The sequence below is a fragment of the Chelonus insularis genome, unplaced genomic scaffold, assembly GCF_013357705.1.
Source record: "Chelonus insularis isolate UGA/USDA-ARS -01 unplaced genomic scaffold, ASM1335770v1 contig_36_pilon, whole genome shotgun sequence".
NCBI classification, from domain to species: Eukaryota; Metazoa; Arthropoda; class Insecta; order Hymenoptera; family Braconidae; genus Chelonus; species Chelonus insularis.
Genome location: NW_023276530.1, coordinates 224,033 through 249,820, shown reverse-complemented (window position 1 = coordinate 249,820; position 25,788 = coordinate 224,033). Strand labels below are relative to the sequence as shown.

The window sequence follows — 25,788 nt, the reverse complement described above, 5'->3', positions numbered from 1 at the left end:
AAGAATAAATTTGAATTAAGTTATTGTTTATGTGAATAACAATAGAAACTTGAAATAAATATTATTTAACTGCTAAAATACAAAATGTTGACAAATTAAATACTAAGTTTGAGTGAGAAAATATCAATTGAAGTTGAATGTAACTTATAATTAAAAGTGAATCAGAGGATTGAGAAAATGATTGATAAATAGACTTGAAGTTTGCATATCACAGTATATAGTGCGACATGCGTTAAGGCTGGAAAAAATAGGTAAGTGTTAGAGAGGAAAGGAAGGGGAAGGATAGCTGATAAGCTTTGTTCGCGAAAGTCGCCATCGTAAAACAACTTCTTCTTTTGCGCTTTGATGTGAATCGTAATTTTTCCCCTTTGTTGAACTCTTTTCCCCACTACTAGGTTAAGATAGAACAGAAAATTTTCCCCTCTTATTTCTCACTCTGCGACCTCATAAATGTACTCCGCCAATTGGCGTTCTTGCTCTTCGCGCTTTTTTTTCTCTTTCTTTTAAGCTTGGTCTCTTTTATTCTTTCGGTACGTCGTTGCTCTATGTATACATAATACATACGAACTCTGTAGCGATCATAGAGAGCTCGGGCATTATATGAGGACTTTTATTTCTTCTCTACCTATTTTGTTGTTTGAACGTCTTCTAGTTTTTTTATCTTTTTCTTGTCATTGACAAATCAACCAGTTATTATTTTTATTTGGTGTTGTTGATTGAATAATATTTTTTCAATTCTATTTCATTATTTTCATATTTGAACTAGAGTGATTAGTGTTTTAATTGAGGTGAAAATATAAATAATAATAATGAAACAACGAAGAAGTTGTGATGAATGGGAAAATAACTCAGAAGCCAACTATCAACCTCAAGAGTATGGTAATTATTTTAATAATTATTTGGGTAACTTTTTTTAAAATTAACTCACTGGTCTGATGGTCCGCGACTCACTGGAAACCAGTAGCCGTTTGTCATGGATGTATATATGTTGGATATCAGAGTGATAAGCTGCCCCTACGATAACCACTACGTTTTCTACTTATGACATTATACTAGTTTAACTAAACGTGATTGAGAAACTATAACATTTTACTTTACTTGTCATTCGTTTTAGTATTCACTGAATTTTTACAAATAACAGTTAGTCATTAAAATGAAATTCAATATTTTAAACCTTAAAAAAATCATTAGAAATAATTATCTTCTCTATTTAATAATCATTATGAAATAATTCAATTTTTACTTGAAAAATTTTAATGCCTCAAAATTAAACAAACTCATAGATCCTCTCTGAAAGAAAATAAAAATTATTAAAATAAATTTAATTATTTTTATTAATTTATTTAAGTTTATCTTTATTTCTATTTTTTTTAATTAATATTTATTGTGATTATTTTTATAAATTGATTTTTTTAGTATTGATGAATTTTTTTCAAATACTTTGAATAATAAATGAATAAAAATTAAGTATAATCAGTATTGTAATAATAATTATTTTAAGGAAGTAGTTATAATTAGAAAAAGAAAATATTATGAATTTATCTAATTATTTTTCATTGAGTCATGATGAATAAAAAAAAATGAAACTCAGCTGATTATAACAATGCTAATTAAATTATAATATTATCCACGAATTTATTATTCATTATTTTAAACATTACAATATCGTCTTCACGGTCGTCATTATGCTGCTATTTCACTTCTAACGTTAAAACTTAGTGGACTATATACAACACGTTATCGTCTTTACATGATATACTTATGTGCCTGAGTCACTGTAAATGTTGTAACAATAAGTTGAATTTTTTAAAAGTATTATTATTAATAATTCCATTAATGTGTGATTCAATTTTCTTACAATTTATTTAATAACAATGTAAATTAATTAATTGCTTAAATAATAAAATATTAATCATCTCTTCACACCTGCTAATTTGATATTATTCATATATCATTTAAAAAGCTTTCATCTCTGCTTATTTTTAATACACTCAATGAATTTATAAATATTTTTAGTGCTCATTAAACATGAGTTATTCATCTTCGTATATGAGTATAGTCTAAAATTTATCAGATATTCAAAATATTTTGACTTGTTGACAAAAACTCGTCGAACATCACAGTACAAATTCCTTTTGTGATGTCTCATTTTCTATATTCATTTCAACAAAAGATTTAATCAATATTTACTTTATTAATTTAAAAATTCTTTCATTTAAACAAAAAAAAATATATTTCTAAAATAATTATTTTGTAAACATGGATAATTATTTTATATAAAATCAAAGCAATTTTTATAAACAATTTTTTTTACAAATAATATCATTTAGGACATAAAGTTTTAAAATAAAACAATTTATTAATTTAACATTAATGTTGTCAATAAACTTATTGTAATTAATTATCTAAAATGATCAATACTTGATATATATATATATATATTATTTTTATTATTTAATTTAATTTAAGAATATTATAAATGCATAATTTATACAGACATTGGTCTTATCAGAGTCGTTATGATAACAAAAGTCAAAGGCCATAAACTAAATATTAACTTACTTAAGACGCCGTCATCATATTTCATTAATACATATATTTACTTATTTTTTAAAATAAAAACATCAATTCTTTTCGACATATTTATACATATAAACATATTTTTATATATAGTTATACGGACGTGGTATATTCAACCACATCCTTAACACTGGGTTCAAGAACGTTAATATGTTCGAGTGATGGATAAATACTACGTACAATAACGATAACAGTTGAGGAAAAATTTATTCCACTGGAGCAATATAAATAATAATTAATAATTTAACCCATAAAAATTTAAGGATTCGATATAACAAATAATTATCAATTAATTCATTAATAAACTATTGATTACAAAGCTATTAATTATCAGCTAATAATTATTATTGTAATTGATAATTATGAGTAATTAAAAAAGTATTCAAAGCTAGTTCAATTATAGAATTGCGGTTAAACGAATCGGTTGTAGAAAAACTAGATATCATTTAAATAACAAGTGTAAGCTATTTTAATTATTTAAAAAAAAAAAGGTAATTAAATGTTAAATTAAAAATCATTTCAATACTCAGCTTTTTTTTTAGGTTCAAATCTTCCATGCACATTTTTTCTTAGCACTTAAAATCACAGTAGTATAAACAATAGATTGTAAAATGTTCTAAAAATATTTTTTTTTCATTGACTAAGACACTTCACAGCCCATAGTACTTTTATTTACAGTACTATGGTCATAAGATAACTTCACATTTTAGTTCCCTTCTTTCTCATCTAAAAATCAAAACAGGAGTAACTCAATGGATGTCCTTCTTAAAATAGTGCAAAAATCATACCAATTACTCATTGTTAGACATTAACAGATTGTAATTTATATAGTTAAAATTAAAAAAAATAAAAAATAAACTAAGACACGACAAGTTAGAAGGAAAATTGTTACTTTCAAGTAGGAATATTATTAAACACTTGAGGAAGTGTGTGGAAGTCAATTAGTCCACGAGAATAAATGAAAACAAATTTTGGCGAGTGAAATAAAACAACTGGTGTATGACTGATTGAATAAAATACCAATACAAATGACAATGGTCTAGCACAGTTGGTGACGATATTTAACCACGGACACAGAGCTTTTATTTCTCTATCATTTCAGTGCATGTAATGTGAATAACAGTTTGCCTATAAGCGAGCATTATGACTTTTTGCGATATGAGTTATCTCAAGCCTGATATCAGCATATAACTATAACTAAAAACAGTTAGTCTTTCGTAGGTTATATTCACTTGACAATAAAATCGTCACAGTCTTATGTCTTCATTCACTGCTTACATATTAGTCTCTTTAGTCTCCAGGTAATGCCATTATTTTTCTATCCGTGCATTTATGTATCATATATTCTGGTATTAATAATGCTTGCATCATTTTGATTATTGAGAACAAAAAAATTGATATAAATTTTTTGTATTTTATTTCTGGAAATGAAATTTAATTATAAAAGGATATTTGAAGATATTATAATGGATATCTTTGTGCCGAATATGTGGCTATCAATGAAGATCATCATCTAATGTGTTTATAGCTTCCGACATTTGACTCTCTTCATGGTTTATAAGTATTCATAAATATCTTAACGTATCACATATACGTATATTGCATTCATCCAATACAAATCATCAATTTCTTGTGACGTAATAATTATATCAAGATATGTGAGTCGTTATATTTATGAATGCATGGATATATGCACACTATAGTAAACAAAATGAATATATGAAACCCATTATGTAAATTAAACATTTCATATGATCTTTTTATTTTTAAGTTGGCATTTTGAATTGTTTAAATTTTCTAGAGTAATTAGATTTATTTGTAGAATTATTTGTATTGGAGAAAAAAAAAACAAATCATAGTGTTTTAATTATGACATATTTTCTCCAACAATGTAAAACAATTGAACTAATATAGTAATCAGTTGGTGATAATGTAATCTTTACAAGTATTAAAGATTAGCCAAGGACGTAAAGATAAACCATAGTACATATTATACACATTTTCTCTAGTTTATTTTTATATCTCATTAGATATTACTTGAGCACACTCGGCTCTTTAATGAATTTGACGATTCACTAAAATTGAATAACTTGCTTTAGAAAGAGGAATAAAAAACATTGGTAATAATGTCTTTTACAAAAATAGTCCTTTTTTTAAAAATTTTCTATTGAAGTGTCATTTAATGACCATTTAATGCTTGTCTATTATTTTAACACCATTTATCATTACAGTTCAAGAGTTGTACGAGACAAAATGGGCAGGCTAAGTCAGGTAGTCATAAACGTTTGTCAATTGAATATGTTAGGAAATCATAACATCACTAATCGATTGTTAACATCTTGACCATTAGAAAAAATAACATACCAACTCATGTTTTTCTTATCAGCTACTTTTTCATTTCTACATTTTGTAAATTGATTTTTAACTTCAACTGAAGTCTAGTTAATTTTTTTTTTGTTTTTCATTTTATACAAACAGTTTAGTTTAGTGAAGTTATTTTTTTCTCTTCTTCATTAATGACTTTTAACTAATTTGTTTCGAAAGACAATAAGCAATTTTGCAAGGTTTGATAATATTTTTATGGATTTATTTATTATTTTTTTTTGTTTTTTGGAGTAATTATGGGAAATGGGGTTTTTGAAAAATGAATTATAACAAAAAGAGGACCTTTTTGAGTGTACAATAAGTATGTATATTAGTAAATTCAATATAATTGCATATAACAAGGTAGAATAAAGATAACGTCACTCGACATTTAGTGTGATAAAACCCGCATCGAGAGGTCAGTAAATAGAAATAAAATAACACACCCGTCATTTATATAATATATACATAGACATATATTATTTTTAATTATTTGTATTCAGTCTAGAGCGATGTTCACAGACCCCCGCGAACACATTTCCGCTTAGGTAGGTTTCGCCTGAGAAAACTAGTATTCTTATCAACGAAATGTATACGTTCGCTAGGGACAATTTAACCACCGAGTTTAGCACTGACAGTTATTCCTTTAGAATACTTAATAATGTATTATTTAAAGTGATAGTAATTAACAATTATTTAAGGCAGTTTTTTTTTAAAAAAACAGTAAAAACAAGGTTAATAGAGGATTAGAATTGTTCAATTGAATAATTACTGCAGGAAAAAATTTTTATAGGAATTTAGAATAAAATTTACTAGTAAAAAAAAAATTAAAAATTACTAGATTATTTTGATAATATTTTATTATAGTTTTTGCTTTATTATTATTTGTTTTTAATTTTTTTCTATTCATGTAAATATTATTACTATTTGTGGCCCTAGTTTGGTTTTGCTGTTGGGTCTATGTAAATGTTTAAATAAATAAATAAATAAAAATAGCTAAAAAACCTAGCTATAATTAGCCCGAAAAAGTACTATTCTGGTTAGTAAAAATTTAAAATGTATAAATTCAGAAATTTACTTTCTATTCAATATTTAATGTCAGTAAAAATATTCCTAATTGATTTATTTTTGGCGAGTAAATTTATTTATTTAAAATAATTACATAGGCCCGATAGCATTAGCCAGACTAGAACCACAGAAACCAACAATAATAATACAAACAATGAATAAAATTGCATGGAAATTTTACCCTAAATTAACTAATAAAAATTTCTATAAAATTTTTTCTATAAAATTAATCATTAATTTTTGAATAAATTATTGGATTTAAATCATATTTTAATGTAAAATGTGTCATTTTTCATTTTTTTTTTCATTAAATTATCAATTACTGATAATTTTTTAGTAAAATTCTTATTCAACATTATTTAAAAAATAACTCTTTTATTATTTAAACTTATCTGCAGCATGTAAACCTTTAAAATCCAACAATAAAGGTAGAAAATATGCCCAATAAATCTATAAGACATTTTTAGATCTGATTTTTTCACTAAAATAATCAATGATTTAATTTTTTTTTTAATTACAATAAAAAATTAAAAATTGTAAATATATTTCCAACAATTTCAAGAACATCACACTTAAAAATAGTGTTTTTCTGGTGACCTTCGTTAAGTGCTCGAACTACCTCAAGCACAAATGATATTTTAGATAAATATTTTCTTTGAATGGTTAAAATTATCGGACATGAAAGTAATTAATAATGGAGCCTCAATATTTATAAATTCCCAGATAAACAGATTAAAATATTTTGGAAAAAGATCTTATGTTAGTAAATACACTCATCTGGTATTCAATCCCATAGGTATTGAGAATCCCGCCCTCATTACGCCCCTTCATCTTTCTATCTCCATAATAAATTGTTTCTCAGCATACACACGTGTATGCAGAGCTTTTCTAAATAATGAGAAAAATTTTATTGAAATATCGTTGACTGTTTTTCGGTTCAAATCCCTCCAAAAAAAAATAGTGGATTAATTTTCATTATTCAAGTGGTGGAAGAAGCAAGGATTTAATGTGTAATTGTTCTAATTAAAATCGATTGAGAGCCTCTGGCAAAAAATATTGAGAGTAACGTAACACGTATATATTTTATGAGCTCCATAAGGAAGTGTCGTAGTAGTTGATTGTTTCACGAGCACAAGACGATGTAAAGTCGATCAGAAATTACCTCAGGGCCTCCTACGATCAATGGTAGTAATAAAATTTTTCCATCGTCAAAAGATTGATTTCTTAGTAATTTTAAACATTTTAATTGCTATAAGAAATTGTTCGTCACATTAATACATTTATTTGTTACAAAATACTTTTTATTATTTTATTATTTATGTTTAAAGTTAATTTAATATTTTTTTATTTGTTTGAATAATTGTTTATTGAGTTTATTGTGAGTTGGAGCGTGATTTTTTCAGCATTGTTGTATGTTTAAAGGTGTAGAATAAAAAATAAAAGCTATTAAAATGAATTTTCTGCAAACAAAAAGCCTTGAGCTCACGTTGTATGTATGAATTATGTGTATATACGTGCTGCAAAATACTCATGACGCAAACACATTGCCAATTTGAATTTACTTTTTACTGCGTGACGTTTTAAAAGCTAGCTACAGCTTAGGGTATTGGATATAATACCAAGGCAAACATAAAACAAAACATAATTCTGCGAACTTATGCCATCTGTGCATCGTTAAGTGAACTTTTGGAATTTATTTAAAAAATATTCAAACAATTATTCACCATTTTTGCCAATTTATTGCCATCTTAAATACACTACTTTCTAATGAAACAAACTTATTTCAAATGAAAGGGAAACAAATTAACAAAGCAATTGTTATTAAAATTATTTATCTATTCTTCGTATAACTTTGATTTCCTTATCACTCGAAACAGGGTCCGGTAAGAGGACCGGAAGTCCGCCTTACAGGATATGACGTCAGAAAATGAACTGTGAAAGCTATAAAAAAATTAAATAAAAGAATATATATGAGAGTCAATACGTATATTGTATATATTTTCTTGGATGTTTACAGGATTTATATACACAGTCTTTTGACAAATGATCTTATATATCTACATATATAATAATATCATGTTGGGTCTAGTTACTCTCTTATATAAATTCTGATTCACAATTTATTTTTATTTATCCATTGATTGGTTCATTCATACGAAATTTTTCTATGCTGCTGAATGAAAGCCACTCTGTCGACGATATTCTCCATCACATCTGACTCTTGAATTGAATTATATAATTCCATGAACCTGTGAACCTTATAGAGTATTGTTTATTTCTATAATTTTTCTCAGACCATCAGGAAATTGGAGCATAAAATAATTAGTAGTGTTGAGCTATTTAATATTGTTTAATAGGTAAATTAGTCGTAATTATTTATTATCAATTCATTTGAAGTGTTGTTATATTTATAATTTATAATATTATATGTTAAATCGTTATAACAAATATTATTGCTGAAAGTATAATGAAGGTGGGGGTCCCCTTGTAACTTTTGACCTCACTCTACTGATTTATGACACATCTCAGTCTCTTCGACCTCATTTCAAATTAATTTTACTACTTTTTATAAAATAATTCTACCTCTCTTTTTTTTTTTGTAATCCACCAACAAGTCAAAACAAGTGGTTTAATAAAAAATTATTCATTAATAATATCAGTTTATAAAAACTGCAAAACTAATTTGTTTTATTTCAAACTTTTCTTTTTTACAAGACTCAATCCATTTTTTAATCATTGATTTAATTTTTAATAAATAAATATTGTAATTATTTTTTTAAGAGTAAAATTGAAATTAAGGTTTGAGAATATTTTTGGGTTATATAAAGAAGAAATGAATGCAAAAATTTCATCTACATCTCAAAAGCTATATGGCTTTGATATTTAAAATATGACACGCCAAGCAGTCTGTCTTGTATTTAGCAGCAGTTAAAATATCTCAGTAAAATAAAAATTCACATCTGGAGTAGAGAGTTCCATAACTATTATCTCAAAGTGTCAACAACAAAAAAAAAGAAAGGAATAATAATTAAATATATTTAATTATAATAAAAATAATATAAATATAAAAATAATATTATTTTAATAATTAAATTATATAGAAGTTGTAACTAATAAAATAAATAAATTGAGTAATTCTCGATTAAATAAATCATGATTTATTCATAATAAAATTGAAGATAAGACCAACAACTAACGACTTATAGATAAAGGGTTAGTGACATTAAATATACTTTTTGGTTCATAAATATATTAATTAATACATAAATATAAAAATATTACAATATATAATGCAAGATAAAAGCATATTTTTTATTCTCAAGTATTTCAATATGCACTAATGTGTAAGTTGATGTTACTGAAAAAAAATTAAACTGATTTATAAAATATTAATGATTCATTTTTTTCTCGTCTATTTGACTGTTCATAATCACTACTGAATGTATCATATTGTATATTTATAGCACATTTCTTTCTACATATGGAAAAAGTTAACTTCTTGACCTTAAATGAAGTCAAATTGTGAACATGTATTGGAAGCTTTATCCATAATCTTCAATTAATATTATTAATATTCATTTAAAACTCATTCATGATATAATTACTCTGTAATTATTCTGACAAAATAACTCTAAAATCAAATATTACATAATGAGTTGAATTTAAAAGCATTTTTTTTGTTAAAGTACCAAAATAAAAAATTCAAAATAAATTTTTTTTAATTAAATATTGAGTACTATTATTTATTAAATATTATATATTAAATCATTACGTATATAAATGACTAGAAATAAAAATAATGATGATGGAAAAGAAGATTTTTTAAATGAAGAGAATGGGGGACGTGGTCCAGAGATCGATGTGGATCATTGCAATTGACTCTCATTACGAATACACATATGCAAATATACATAACTTGGAAAAAAAAAATAATAATAATAAAAACATGTTCAAAGCATGATCCTAGAAATTGTAAAACACATGATCAGACATTAGCAATAATATCCTAAGTGTTTGTCACACTTTATATTATTTCTGCGAATTATTTTCTGCATTCTTATTTGCATAAAAATATTATCATTTTTCTTTGAGAAAAATATATTTTATTCAAAAGCATTTATCAAGATAAAAAAAAACTTTGAATTCTAAGTAATTAGAAAAATATCGTACTATTTCACTATCTCTAACTTTTTTTTTTTCTATAGAAAGCTTTGGGATCATTAAAAATAAAAAATTAACCATACCCATTTTCATATCAAAATAAATCCATGTTAATTAGATTATGTTATCCGATCTGTAGGGTATCCTAATCTTTCATTTTAACTAAAATGTACGTCCTTGTGATAAGAATTGATATAAATGTTATTATGTCATATAAAATACTTAAAAATTCATTGAAAATAATGAAATAATATTGAGTTGCAAATAATGTAAAGAAATAACAATAAAATGTTAAATTCTCTAAAAAGGAAACATCTGCAAACTCTTATCATTTTTCCCATCCCACATTATATATGAGCACCCGGCAGTCGTTATACAATTCACAACGATCACTTTGTTCATTCGTAACGTCGTTGTTTGTTACTATACATGCTCCAAGAATTTACAATATGCACAGAATAAAACTAAAACAATATTTCAACTTGCAAAACTATTTTTTAACATCAAAAATATTGCATTTAAAAGAGCCAATAAAATACCTGGCTATAAATAAATAATTTACAAAAAGAAAGATTGCCATTAATATCACTGCAAGTCGTAGTGTTTTATATTAAAACACTTAAAGTGTTTTAAAATGATGTCACCCATTTGATTAACATTTGTTGTAACTTTTGAGACACTTCGAAGTGCTTTGAAAGTGATTAGAATTTTAATCAAATGGATGATATGATTTTAAAACACTTTAAGTGTATTAAAATAGAACACTAAGATTTGCAGTGATGGAATAAAATAAAAGAATCCATTGAATCTTATAAGATTGGCTCTTTTATTTATAATTCTCATGAAGTTATTGTTTATGATATATAATGTAATAAAATGGATATCAAGAAAGAGTATGTTTTAACGTTATTCATTGCTCGTCAATGTAAATCTTCATCCATCGTAAAAGAACATTCACACACTCATACAGTGACTTAACTGTTTTTGTGTATATCACTAGGGCTAAAAGAGATAAGATTTCATAACCTTTGATCTTAACTAAATTTTTTCTTTTTATTTTCATTATTATAATTGCAAATAACACTGTACATATATCAATTGATGTATGCAGATGACCAAATTGAGAATAAATTAAATTTATTCATATATTTATTTATTTTACAGTGATATTATTATTAAAAATAATCATAATTATATTATTTATCTGAATAAGAAGCTTTGTCAATTCATTGATTTTTTGGAACTTGAATTTTAGATTTACTGAGATATTTTTGAAGATTTTATTCATTGACTTAGAGTTGTAGTTTGAATGAAAGTCTTCTCCACATTTAGTGGAATTTATTCTCATATGTTTATCATGTTGATAAAAAATATGATGAATTATTTTTTTGAGTGTTTTACACAAAATTAAGTTGTGTGGTGATGATTGGAAGACTTGAGTTTCAGTTGAGATCCAAGAGAAGCTCTTTTGGAGCATCATTTCATTTAAAATGTAAAAGTATTTGATGAAAAAAATGTATTAGTTTAAAAAAAGATGTAACAAAGGTATAACTGGTGACATTGAATTTGTTGATTTGTTCCTAGATGATCTATCAAAGCATTCAGAGTTGAGACAATCAATAAGGGAGAATGCAACTGTTGAAGAATCATCGACAATTGATATCAAAGAAGCAAACCAGCCAATAAAAAATGAAAACGTAAATTCCTGTATCAAAGAAGTATGTCTGAATCATCAACAACATGAACAGCAACAACAACAGCAGCAAAAACAAGAATTCGAGTATGTTGAGGATGGCGGGGATAATGTGGGCGTGCTGGAGGCGGTCCAACCGGAAATTGAAAATGGCGTACTGGTTGAAACTAACACATCTGAACATAGTGCACTATCTTTTGTTCCAACAGAACATCAAAGTACAAACTCTTACAGTCTTCATCATACTCTAGACTATCAACAACCCCATGAAATTTTTCACCACAGGTAATATACACCTTTTCGAGTAACATCAATTATTCTACTGCAATTTCTAAGTCTTTTAAATACCTATTTTTCTGGTTTATTGTGATAGTTTTTTTTTTCAAAACAATTATAACAATAGTTTGTTTATTTTATTAGGGATTGTCTTACAGTAGAATCTCAAGATTATAGTTGTGATAAATCGAAAGAAAAGAAGGAACAAAATCAGCAACAGGTTGATTCCCTCCATCAACACCACCACTCACACCATGAACATCATCAACAGCACCATCAATATGAGCAGCTCGGCGGGGCAATAGAAGTAACTGTTCCTGAGGGAGGGGATGACCGGCATTCATCCGAGGTTTCGCTTCCAAGTGAGGGAAATCGAGTCAGTAGTCACATGCCACACTCTACGATGCATCGGTACGCAGCAACTGAGACACTCTCTCAATCAGATCATCATCTCAATCATCATCATCATCACCATCACCACCAACAACCACAACATTTAAGTGATCCGCAATTGATACAAAGACATTTGGAAGACGCTAATCATCATCAAGAAACAGTGGAAAGACTTAGTGGAATTGTAGCAGCAATGAGAGGAACAAGGAGTGATTTTGCTTTAGGAGTCTTGTTTCCAACACTAACAGGAGGTGGATCAGCTACTACGGAATCAGTTGAAAGTGCTAGTGCACATCATTTAGATGATGTTTTACCAGAAGATACTTATCTTCAACATCAAATAAGATCCAGTGGCGGTGGTGGAGGTGTTTCACCGCCAGTAAGAACTGGAAGTTCTCCAAGTTCTAGTAGGAGTCCTCATGACGATCAAGGAATTAATTCTCCACATCGACATTCGTCCAATAATGATGGAAGTTATAGTCCTAATGATCAAAGTAGAATTCAAAATTTTACACATCTGACTTCAATGCAACCACCTAATCCAATTGCTGCTCATGGACTTGCAGACAATGAACGGAATGATCTTTACATGGTTTCTGTCTACAATCAACATTCAAGTACTCCTCATCATCACCATCAAGATCACGACCAAGGGCCTCCAACTCCTCATTCATCACCTGGACCATTGACTAAGTAAGTGTCAATATTGATTTTTAATTCATTAATCATTCACTATTTAAACATTGAAACATCTTTCAACTTAAAGTAAAAATTCTCTAAAGAAAATGAAACAATGTCCATAGCTGATATGTTTCTTATTCATCAGTAGAATGATTCAACTTTGTTTATTAATGCATTGCCTCATTTAGCATAAACTCTTTAAAATATATGGAAAATAGCATCACTATTAGACATCAAGGACAGAACATTACTCAGCTAAGTACCTAAATACTTGAGTAATAGCTTTCACTTTTATTTACTTACTGCATTTTTAGCTTAACAATATTTGTCGTTGAGTTCCTAGAAGAATCCAAACTTCCAATGAATTGAAAAGTTTATCAACTATATTAGTAATATCAATATTTTTTATTTTTAACAGCCGGTTGAAAGTCGTGTTCATATCGTTATTTATTAAAACGATGGGAAATTCTTGTGATATTCATTTAAAGGACTTGGTATATAAACAATTGAAATTTATTACTCAATGAAACCTAGTAAATATATACCACTGGAGGCATTGATCATTAATTGCTTAAGGCCCTAGAGGGATGTAGAAATAAAAATGATTCCAACTTCTAATGTTACCTCGTAAATATGTTTAGAAGTTGATACGTACATCGTTTCAAAATGTCTTGTCGTCGCAACCGAATAATTAGGGTTCACTCTTACTTCAGTTTAACGGTAATTAACGATAACAGTTAAGGGGAAAAATTAGAAATATTCTTTATTGGTAATTAGTAAATTCATAAATTGAAATTTTTTATATCAAATATTTTGATTCAAGTATTTTTTTTGTTTTGTTGTTTTGTTTTTTTTTTTTTTTCGTTGTATGGATGAGCATAATAAAAGTATCTCATCAATTTAGGAGTATAGATTGCTGTATACATTGCAATTACTGCAAACGTTTACATAATTTTTATCTCAGAGTCTTATTTATCCGATAGAGTGGTCGTATCAATGTCTTTAAAGCTCAAAGCTATTATATTATAAAACTTATGAGACAAAATATCTACATTAGAATAGTACACTAGTTTGAAATATATATATTGTATTACGTAATACAACAAATTAAAGTTAATATTTCATTATTATTTTATGAATGTAATTAGTTTTAGATTTCCGGTGAGATTTTATTTCAACTGGTTTTTTATATCAATTTCTCTCGTATTTTACTATCAAATGTATCTCATCTTGTGATTGGCTCATTCATTTCATTCTGATAATATTAACAAACCACTCCATGTAGTTAATTATAAATAATTGAAAAATAATTAATTATTTTTTTTTTTAAATAATATAATTCCTTAGTCAATTAATTATTCTAAAATTTAATTGTTTCATTTGTAGGCAAATACACTTTTCAATGTTTTATTTTTATTTAGATTTTAACTCAAACTGTTTTTGCTTTTTTTTTATGTTAAATTCTTCTTTTAATCTGACGTTATTTACATGTAAAAATTCAATTAAAAAAAAAGTCGGAATTATTTTTGGAAGTTTGATTTAAGACAAAAACAAATTAGAAGAATATTAGAATGGAACACAACAAAACAAATTTTTCGACTTGAGTTTTTTTTTTTCCAAAACATGTCTCTTAATAAGAACACCATCCTAACAATAATCAATAAAATTTTCTGTAAAATATAAAATTAAAAACAATATAGACAATAATTGGAAACATAAATAGATATATTTAGTGTTATTAATGGTTTTAGTGTAATTAAAAATTGTGCAGACGTTTATATATATATATGTATAATTAATAGAATGAAATATATATATATATATATATATATAGATCTTTAATTACACCTACAATAGAAAAAAAGATTTCACATTAAGTATATACATGTGTGTATATACATAAGTGTAGATTTATACATTTGAAGAAGTAGGGATGTTAAGAAATGTTAAAGTAGAAGGGAGAAAGAAGTTAAGAGTGAGTATATATGTACATGTATTTATATGTATGCGTTGGAGGGGAAACTTCTTGGTCACCTTTGAAGACCGTGACAGAAACCATCGTCTGCAGTATTTGGTTTAGTTTACGAATTGCAGTTCTTTTTGTACGGAGACAAAGCAGCTCCGTACGATTTATACCTTAAACTCTAAACTATTTATCTGTTTTACTCTATTATTAATAACAATTACAATTAATTCATTTAATTATTTTTAACAAAGCACCAAAAGGAAACAATGCAGTAAGTTTAATCTTATTAAATTAAATATTTTTTATCTAAAAAAATAAAACCTCAATATTTAAACAGAGTAAATATATCTTATTTTATTTATTAATATTTAAAGTATTAAGAATATTAGAAAATATTTAGATATATATTTAAATATGTATTTATTGGAAAAAAGCAAGATTATGAATTTACGTAGTCTCCAACTTTTCGAGTCTATTGATTTAACGTAAAAAAAAAAAGGAAAAATAATCGAAGGGATATTGATAAGATTTTTTTTCGGTTCGAATCGAAAGGGAAAACAAATCGATAACGGTTCAGTTATGTTTGAGTTAAATATCTGTAACGATTTCCTTCAACAGTATTTTGTATGTGATATTGTTTTTGACAGTTTTTGTCGACATTAGTCATCTCAAAATAAAAGGATAAAACATCATACTTGAGATAAAATCTGATGCGGTTAAATAAATATTAATATAGTGCCCTACTTTAGATTTTATTTCTAACTTCAAAAGTGATCTATGAGTTAACAATCAGATATTTCGTCTATTATTGTCAACTCTAGTATTAAATTAACATTTATTTAAAAAAAAAAAAAAAAGGAACAATAATCTATTTAACTTATTGACAGGATATTAAAATGAAAAAATTAACTATCAAGTTTCTTTGAATGAACTTCTTTGATTGTTTAGAAAAAAAAATGTGCATGATATTCGATGATCAATATATCTTATAAAAAAATTTAAGCGTAAAAAATTAATACTACATAGCATCAATGATTCACAGAAGAAATCTGAGAATGTTCTGAATTAATAGCAACATCAATGCAAGTACAGATTATACGTATAGTAATCAAGTATGTATTCTGCATAAGTTGTGTTGCGTTTTAATATATTACTCGTTGTGTTTTCTTGCTAATGTTGAATGAAACTATGTCTGACGTCATGGTCTCTGTAAATTCAAACTTTTTTTTTTTTTTCATTTTTGAGACCACTGAGAAATTTATTCTGATAATCAATAAGTCACCATATACAAACTTCCAAAAGTTGGATTTAAAAATGATTTATTAGAAATCAGTTCAATAGGATTGCTAATTAATCTTTGATACGGTGGAAAGGGAACATGTAGATGCACTTATGGGTCTATTAGTGGCTACAAAACATTACGGAATTCCACGAGACAGAGTCCTTGTCTTCCTTCCGTCTTGGTACTTACTCAGCCGTGAATCCATGGCACGCGTGTTGCACTTAAAATGCAACCAGGACGTGTTAACACGTGCATAAAAACCGCTACTTTTAAAAAATACTTGCTTATTTAAACATAAACTTATAAGCAACATTGAGAAAAAAAAACATCTACATAATTTTTTTCTTTTATCATACATATTTTTTTTTTTTTAATGAAACATTAATCATTTTTTATAAAAGAGATTATAACATTTGTTCTTCAGTTTGTGACAGTAGATATTGAAAACAATGAATATTTTTTTTTTGTTTTTTGAGGAAAAAAGGAATGAAAGATACTGATGGATGCGGTAGAGGAAAAAAATTATGCACGTGCATTTCTGATATTGTTAGATTGTTTTGTTCTGTCTCTTATGAAACTCTAAAGCACGTAAGTTAAACGTTTGAACGTGCTTCACTCGGTAGCTGGTACAACTTCAAGGTTGTATAACACATCCGTGTTAAAATTTTGACTAAACATTGTCAAGAGGTATTGTTTTCTATACACAAATGAGTTGGCAACATTTTTGTTAATTGCCAAGCTAAAATAAAAGTCATCAAATCTCTGTAGGATCTAGTTTCTTTTTATTTTTAATAAAAAATTTTGTTGGATATTAAATGAAGAATATTTGATGTAATAAGTTGATGATAGGCTTGTTTATAAAGATAGTTGACTGAGTAAAATTGATACTCCATGGTGGTAATGGAGAATGTATGTTTAGTTTATAACCATGGACTGTATAAAAGTTAATGAACAAAACTCTAGGCACACGCCCGCATTAGGTGAACCTAAATACCGCAATTCCGGCCTCCTGCAAGGGTTTACTACTTTTCTATCAACACTCTTATGACATTAATTTAGCATTTTGTCCATTTAAAAATGGAAATTTATTTATAAAATCTTGGTATTTAAAGTAACGATATGATAAAAAAGAGATAATTAGAAAAAAAAAAAAAAGAATAATATTGATTAAAATGAATAAATAAACAAATAGAAGAAATGTTGTTGATTAATTTTGTGTGTTCAAGTAACTGAAAGAAGTATAAATATGTGGCATGCATGATTTTGGAATCCCCAAGAGTAGAGGCGTATGCCAGACACACTTTTTTTCATCCTGAAAAAATATATGAATATACATACACTTACATGTTTTTCTAAAACATTTGTTTCTCATATTTCAGTCCTTCACTGTATCGCACTATGAGTGGAGTTGGTTCAATGGGAGGAGCAGGTGCAGGAGGTGGTTACGCACTATCATATATGACTGCTAGTCCCACCGAGCTTGCTGGATCTCCTCAGCAGCTTTGGAGTTCATCAAGTAAGAATTAAATGAAATTTATTCCTTCAATAAACCCAAAAGGAAAAAAAAACTTTCCCAGAGTTATCTTAATTTTTTTCAGTCCATTCCTTCATGTTTGATACTCATTTCTTTTTAAAGGTCTCAATACATCACTCCCACCAATATCTGAAGATTATAATAATAAACCAACTGGAGGAGTTACCCATCAAAGTTTACCATCATTTTCACAACCCTTTGGAGCACGTTCTGGTGGTCGAGGATACTCTCCACCATATTGTATACAACCAACAACAACAGGATCATCAGGTGGTACCACGGGTGAAACTTGGCCTTATCCCATTCCAACAGTTGATTCTCTTGCTTCCTCATACACAAGTATTGCAACACCCACAAGACGACAAACAAACAATCCATCAGGCGCACATAATCAAATAAGCGCAGCTGCAAGTCTATCAGCAAGTAAGTTATTTCATAAAAATTATTTTATTCAGTTTAGAAATAATTTTTATAATTAAAATAACATCTATAAATCAGAGAAAATGCATTGTTCAATAAAATTCTCTAATCATTTCAATGATTTTTTTTCAATATGCCACTAGAGAAGCTTTTATCTGAAAAGCTATTTTTACATTTTCTCACTTTCATCATGTTGCTCATAATGTTTAGATAAATATACTAGGAGTTTATCCAGTAGTAAACAATTATTTATTTAGTGTTATCTAAAATAGTAATAATAATTAATTATCATTATTCAATGATGGCACATGTTCATATATACATTTCATTTACACGAATATTTAAGACATCAATTCATCAAAACCTTGATGATTATTGTTCACTTATTTTAATTACCATCACGTACGTGAATAATTATTTTATAAATTCTCACGTTTGAGATTGAGTTGAATCATAAATCGTGTCTCTATAATGTTTAGTTGATGATTTAATCTGGTTTATAAACATGAGAAACAATGAATTAAGTTAAATTAAAAATTGTTATAATTTTACGAATTTTAATACAAAAGAAGAAAAATTTTTAACAAAGAAAATTATTTTATTTATTGTATTATCTTAGTCTTGAGTAGATGCTTCTTTTATCTAACAATTTAAAAATACTTGAGAATAAAATTGGTTATTTTAGAAAATTGTACTGTAAATGTAAACAATATTAAAAGTGAAAAATGAAATCACATGTTGATGAATTGAAATATTTCAACACATTAAGTTGGAATTTTTCATTTCTACTAAATTTCTCTTTTGTTTTGGAGTTAATTTGATTGAAATTTTGAATTTTACTGATGAAATCGAAAATGAATCATAATATTAATTACAGTCCTGAAAGTTATGTTATTTCGTAAGCTTAAATCTTATTTCCACAAAATTTGATCTAAAAGATGATAAAAAAAAAATCAGAATTCTCGTTTTAGAGTAATAAAGTATTAAAGAATATAAATAATTATTATAAAAAATTTTCTAGAATAAAATAAATATAATTGACGTTCAATTAAAGGCTTTAATCATAAAATAATATATTTTTATCTTTCACTTGAACAGATCAGTGACCTTAAAGCCTCAATAAGGATTAATACACATTTTATCAAGACTTTTTTTTGAAGTATAGCAGAGTTTTAAGATAAAATTTTTGTTATTTTTACAAACTTTTTCATATTAAAAATAAAAACTTTTTCGTTGATTATGTTAAAAATATGTTATTGATAAAATGTAGTAGTGATTATAATTGTAGATGATTTTCTAAAAAAGAAAAAAAAAAGTATTATATCAATTATACTGATGATATTTATTGAAAAAATCTCTTATATTATCAAACACTAAAAAAAATGATAAATACGTAACTTTGAAACCATGACCTAGGCATTGAATTCTAAATGTATAATCAAGTTATGTCTACGAGTGATATATACGCAGCTTTGGTGATAGAGTATATGTAGTATTTATCCCAAATGTGGCTGTTATACGATAATTTTCGATATATTTTACCAAGTCGATGACACCTAGAATATCTAATCACTCTTATGATATGTTTCTTAGTTGTATTGATATTCTTATAACAATATAGGTGAATAAATTGTAGTATTCACATAACACTGTCGTACTTATGATTAAGTTATTAATCGAAAATTGACGAGGACAAGGAAATAATATTTAATGGTCTTAAAATATTATCTAATAAAATAAATGATTTATCTCTCATTTATATGAATTATTATGATTGTTTTTGTTATCGGTACTGGTTCTTGTATACCAAAAATTTTTTATCATCACTCCAAGTTTAAGAGAATAAATAAAATGTCATTTTCTATTATCATGATGTACATAACAATTTTGCAATAATATTTTTTTTTTGCAATGTATTAATTAATTATATTGGATTATAAATATGATAAAAGAATAACCTTAGATTGAACTTGCTATCTTGGATTAAAATATGGAAAAAGTTTCGAAATGAAATGAAAAAAATGAGTCAATCAGACTAAACTAGGGCCAATGAGTCGTCATTATTATTCTTAAATTTAAATCAAGTAATATTAAACAAATGTTATATAATTGAAGATATTTAATTGTTTAAAATTATTTTTGATAATCAATCAATAGTTGAATAATATTGTTGAATAGTTTTATTAAATCGTGAGAGTAAAATCATCATTTCCATCAGGTTAATGTCCTATCCAGAGTTCATTGGATAGTTTAAGCAATTAATGCACATTCCATAAGGCGACAGGGAGACGCGAGAGCGCAATATGAATCGTAGATTTCCTTTTAGTCAGCATTTTTTCTTACTTGGGCTATATAATACTTATGTAATGTCGTCTTACATCCTAGTAGATGCAATTGTGATACTAAGGATCTTGAAAAAAAAATATTTATTTGAATCTTTTTATCAAAAATATATTTATTCGTTGATGAAATTGTTCAAACACGCTGTTTTCATATTAATGAAAAATAAAGTAACGTCTAAAGTTAATCTTTAAGTGATTTTTAACGACTTGTTTGTCATATAAAATTGTAAGAATTCTTGACGACATAATACATAAGTTTAATTTTATAGATTCATGTCTACAATCACATTACATTTTCATTTAGTTGTTGTTATAATTAATATTGACAGGTAGCTAAAAAATGGAATAAAAAACAACTACTATGATAAATAATTTTCAACTGCAATCACTAAAGTTTTTCTAGTGTCTATTTATCAGTAATCGCCGGAAGCCTTGATAAGACTATGTATCCGCCCACACTTTTTCCTCTTTTTTAAACTGTTCTGTTGCCTCTTTTTAGACATTCTCCCTTCAATACATGATATTATATTTTACTGAACTGTAGTTTATTCTATGTCGTACTTATCTTTCGTTATTGTCTACAAAAAAAATTTTTTAATTTTTATTAAAAAAAAAAATGATACATCAAGATGACGAGAATATTCTTGTTGGATAAAATCATTAAATAAATAAAATTTGAAAAATATCTTTTTCTATAAATATTTGCATTTTTTTTATAGATTATTTACTTATCATTATTATGATCGTAAAACAAAAACTCCAATGAAGTCGTTAAATAGCAATTATAATATTTCACCTTAGGGAAAATGTTTCATAAATTACTCAGAATATGTTTGAATTCTCGTAGACAATATAAAGCAATATGTATATTTTTATCTCCATCAGTATGTAATAAAATTTTTCCATTCCAGTTTTATTTTTATTCAGTTCATGAGTGAGATATGCAAAAATATAATCGTAAATATTTACATGAAAATCATGGGAAAAAAAAACTAGCAAAAAAGTAATTACACATTATTTTGTGCAATGTATATATATGTATAGTTAAAAGAGGCCAGTACCGATATCATGTTTTACTTTAAAACAATCCAAGTACATGTGAGTCATTCACTTAGAAATGTGAATATTATATTGATACTATAAATTGACATTACAAAAAAATGCGTTAATAAAAAAATAAAAAGAGGGAATCGAAAAATGAATATTGTAGTAAAAAAAAATTTGTTTAAACAAATTAATTTTAGCAATAAAAAATAAAATGATGTAGTGCACAGCATCGAGGCAGAATACTATACAGAGGGTCGCGAATGTGTGAACTGTGGAGCGATATCGACCCCTCTGTGGCGAAGAGACGGTACGGGACATTATCTATGCAATGCCTGCGGCCTTTACCACAAGATGAACGGCATGAATCGGCCACTGGTCAAGCAATCGAGACGATTGGTAAGCAAAGGCTCCGTCATCAAAGCAAAGAAACCAATTTAAATAAAAGAAAAAGATATAATATAAAAAATCGACCAGGAGCCTTAGTGGAAATTCGCCCGTGCTGCACCTTTTCGTTACATACTTTGTTATCCCTTTGTGTCTTTTTTGACCCACAGAATATTTTCTAAATGAACGATGACACATCAAAATCTTGGTAAACAATGACCCTTAACGTTGGCCTCCTGTCTGTTTCAGTGGCGGACCCGGGCGAATTCTACAAAGGCTTCTATGGGTACAGTGGCACACGTCGCTTCGAGGAGAAATCGAGCCGTCGTTTGGTAGGTGTCATTTAACCCCCTAATTATCATATATATCCTATGTTTAATTATTTATCTAATATAATTAACTAATACATTTATTCAAAATAGTTATCATCATTCATATTGCATTATTTAATCTTTTTTTAATCTTATTAAAATTCTCAAAGCTTTCATTGAGTTGAAATTTTTCCTTTTTTTTTTTATGCACTATTATTAAACAAATAACTTCTTTAATCTTCATTAATACATATAGATTTCTATGGTAGCTTAAGGTGCCACTGTACCCATGGTATACTACTCTCACTCTTCAAGTCATACTTGGTATTATTTAATTAATCTCTATAAAAAATTTTTTATTTCACCAATAAATTATAAATTCTTTAGCATTTTTTTTTTTTTTTAATTAAACGAATCAGTTGAAATTAATTATTATTTATTTCAGTGACTTAACGAGTGAGAGGTTTTCCCATCAATTTAATTTTTTTTTATCAAAATTCACTTTTAAGGGTGGATAAAAATATTGTATAATAATTTGGATTTTTTTTTTTCTTTTTATGTATGTGTATGCATATATTATATAGTCAGCATCGAAGCGAGTTGGTCTATGTTGCAGTAATTGCCAAACACATGTAACATCTTTATGGCGTAGAAACTCCAGTGGAGATCCAGTATGCAACGCTTGTGGACTTTATTTCAAACTTCATGGAGTCTGCAGACCATTGGCTATGAAAAAGGATAATATTCAGACTCGTAAACGAAAGCCAAAGGGTACTATGAAATCCAGTAGTGTGGATTGTACCATGAGAATATCAATAGAAGATCATTCTATTAATAATAATAACAATAACAATAACAATAGTCATCCTGCCAAACGTCTAAAATTAGATCCAGGTAAATGATTTTTTGATGAGATATTCATTTGTTAATATTCAAAAATTTCTAACAGAATTATTCTCTATTTTAGATGCTTATGGAGATCTAGGAATAAACCATCAGAATACATCACAGTCAACATATTCACATTCAATCTACAGCGCAAATTCACAAGGTACTGGTCGGGTAATTTCCTATCAACCTGCAATACAAGTAGGATATTATGAAATGATGGAATCACATCAGCAGCAACAACAGCAACAGCAACAGCAGCAACATCAAGAATTACTAGATTGTCATTCACCTAAAGTAGAATGTTCTTCACCATCAAATCGTGGTTCTCCTGCTTTATTATCAGCTAATCATTCACCAGATCATCATTTGACAACTCCTCATATCGTAACCTTAGGAAATTCATCTCCAACTACAACTAATAATAAATTGATGCTTGACAATAGTCATTTAGAAAGACCTACTGTCGTATCAATATCTTCTTAAAGTTTCCAGAATTATGTTTATTGTTTAAGAAAAATTTTTTAATTGGCTTGAGAAGTCGAAATTTTTTTTTCATTTTTTATAAGAAATTTTAAAATTTTATGTAGATTTAATGATAAAAATATTTTTCGCTGCTATTGATAGCAGCATAGGTTGTGATTGTAAAAAATGACCTCGTGTAAAAATTGAGATGAACATTTTTATGAATTAAACACAATCAGCAATCTTCCTTCGATTTAATCATATAAAATATATTCATATATATTTTTTTTATAATAATAATAATAATAATATGGCATATTATTTCTAGATGTATATACTTTTGTCCTATGAGGAAAGTAAAAAAAAAAAAAGTAAATAAATATTAAAATTAAGCTAAAATTAAAATTTCTATTGTGTAATATAAATATTCAAGTGAATCAAATTGAGTTCATATCTCATTATATTCATCTATTTCGATATTACTATGTAAAGTTTATATCAATTTTATTTTAATTCCTTTTTAATATTTTCATGAGTTATTATATTTTGATTTTATTATTTTCTATTTCACCAAAGAGGATATGGGAATAGTTATGAATTACGATTTTAATATTGTACAATTTTAATATTAAATTATTGTTAACATGACCACTATATTATTTTGAACATTATCGCTACTGTTACACGCACTTATATCTATAAAAATTTATTCATACATAAATATCCAAACATATAATAAATATGTAATACATAAAATACGATTAAAAAATGCCAAATAAAAAAAAATCTATTTTTCAATGTGTTTAGTTTTTCTTGTCTTTGTTTACTAGAATCAGATTTGTATAAATTATATCAATTATTATTATTATCAGAGTAAATAATTAATATTTAATTAATGTAAGTTATTATGATATATATATATAATAAATAAAATTTTACTCTTCTGTATTTGTTTCAATCAGTTTTTTGTATTTATAAAATATATAATTGTTTCATTAAATATTAATACGCAATATTGAAGTTTGTAACTGAGAATACAGGTGATACAATAGAAAGAAAGGTAATAAACTTCGCAGTAATATATTTTTTATTCTTTTTTTTTGTGATGCGTGATATCAAAGGTCTTTATCAGTTAAATCTCATCGTCATGTGTATTTTGTAGTCATGACAACAATTGTACTTGATAAGAAATATTTAACTTATAAGAGAAATTAGGATTTACATCTTACAAAATACTTTAAAAAATAATTGTAATTAATAATTTTTTTTTTTTTATATAAAATAATAATAGTAATTAAATTAATTACTAATGTATTATAATTCATTCACATACTTTGTTCATTATCTTGAAAAAAAATTCATACCAACTGTTAGTTTTGTGTGAATTTCGTGAATTTTAATATTTAAAATGACTATGAGTTGGTTATTATCACTGATAGTAAATATTTAAATAAATTGTTTCTATTGTATTTTCATAATTTGTTAAAAAAGTTTTTATAAAATTAAAGTGGAAGATTTATATTGAATATATATATATATATATATAGAATCTGTTTACTACATTTGATTGTACAGATTAATTTACACAATCACTGAAACTTATGTTAAACAGCATAATTTTAAATATTCGCTTTCTACAAAAAGTCTATTTTTAAATTTATAAAATTACTCAATTTGGCAATCGAATTTTTTTATTTGGATTAAGTCATGCTCTTAAGATATGAGGCACATCGTACACATCAATAAAATAATTTTAATTCTTATGGTATTGACAGTGAGAATAATAAAAAATTATGGAGTAAAATAAGTTAAGCTTTTGTTGATTGATCTTCAATTAAACTGTCTGATAAAATAAATTCATGTTGTAAGACAGACATTTCTTCATTTAAAATTAAAAGCTACAAATTTTCATGGTGGTTATTAAAAACATATT

General features: G+C 26.4%; 1 protein-coding gene across 3 annotated transcripts; it reads left to right on the top strand.

Moving 5' to 3' along the window:
* Positions 1-460: 460 nt before the first annotated feature.
* On the top strand, positions 461-24,645 carry LOC118067181 (box A-binding factor-like). 3 transcript variants are annotated; one of them, XM_035083792.1, is made up of 8 exons: positions 461-879; positions 11,758-12,151; positions 12,287-13,228; positions 17,844-17,980; positions 18,101-18,421; positions 22,028-22,203; positions 23,087-23,396; positions 23,470-24,645. In XM_035083792.1, the coding sequence occupies exons 1-8, from the start codon at positions 810-812 to the stop codon at positions 23,874-23,876; spliced, it is 2,757 nt and encodes a 918-aa protein (XP_034939683.1). In that variant the 5' UTR covers positions 461-809; the 3' UTR covers positions 23,877-24,645. The 3 variants fall into 3 exon arrangements, with proteins under 3 accessions (XP_034939683.1, XP_034939685.1, XP_034939684.1); XM_035083794.1 differs by lacking the exon at positions 22,028-22,203 and adding an exon at positions 22,441-22,523 and having other exon boundaries at positions 464-879; XM_035083793.1 differs by lacking the exon at positions 461-879 and adding an exon at positions 11,581-11,665.
* The last annotated feature ends 1,143 nt before the right edge of the window (positions 24,646-25,788 follow it).

Bases quoted from the DNA above. Each gene is read 5' to 3' on its own strand.
- LOC118067181 (XM_035083792.1), top strand. From the start codon at position 810: ATGAAACAACGAAGAAGTTGTGATGAATGGGAAAATAACTCAGAAGCC. The intron at 880-11,757 runs GTAATTATTTTA...ATTTGTTCCTAG, and splicing joins CTATCAACCTCAAGAGTATG to ATGATCTATCAAAGCATTCA. The intron at 13,229-17,843 runs GTAAGTGTCAAT...CTCATATTTCAG, and splicing joins TCACCTGGACCATTGACTAA to TCCTTCACTGTATCGCACTA.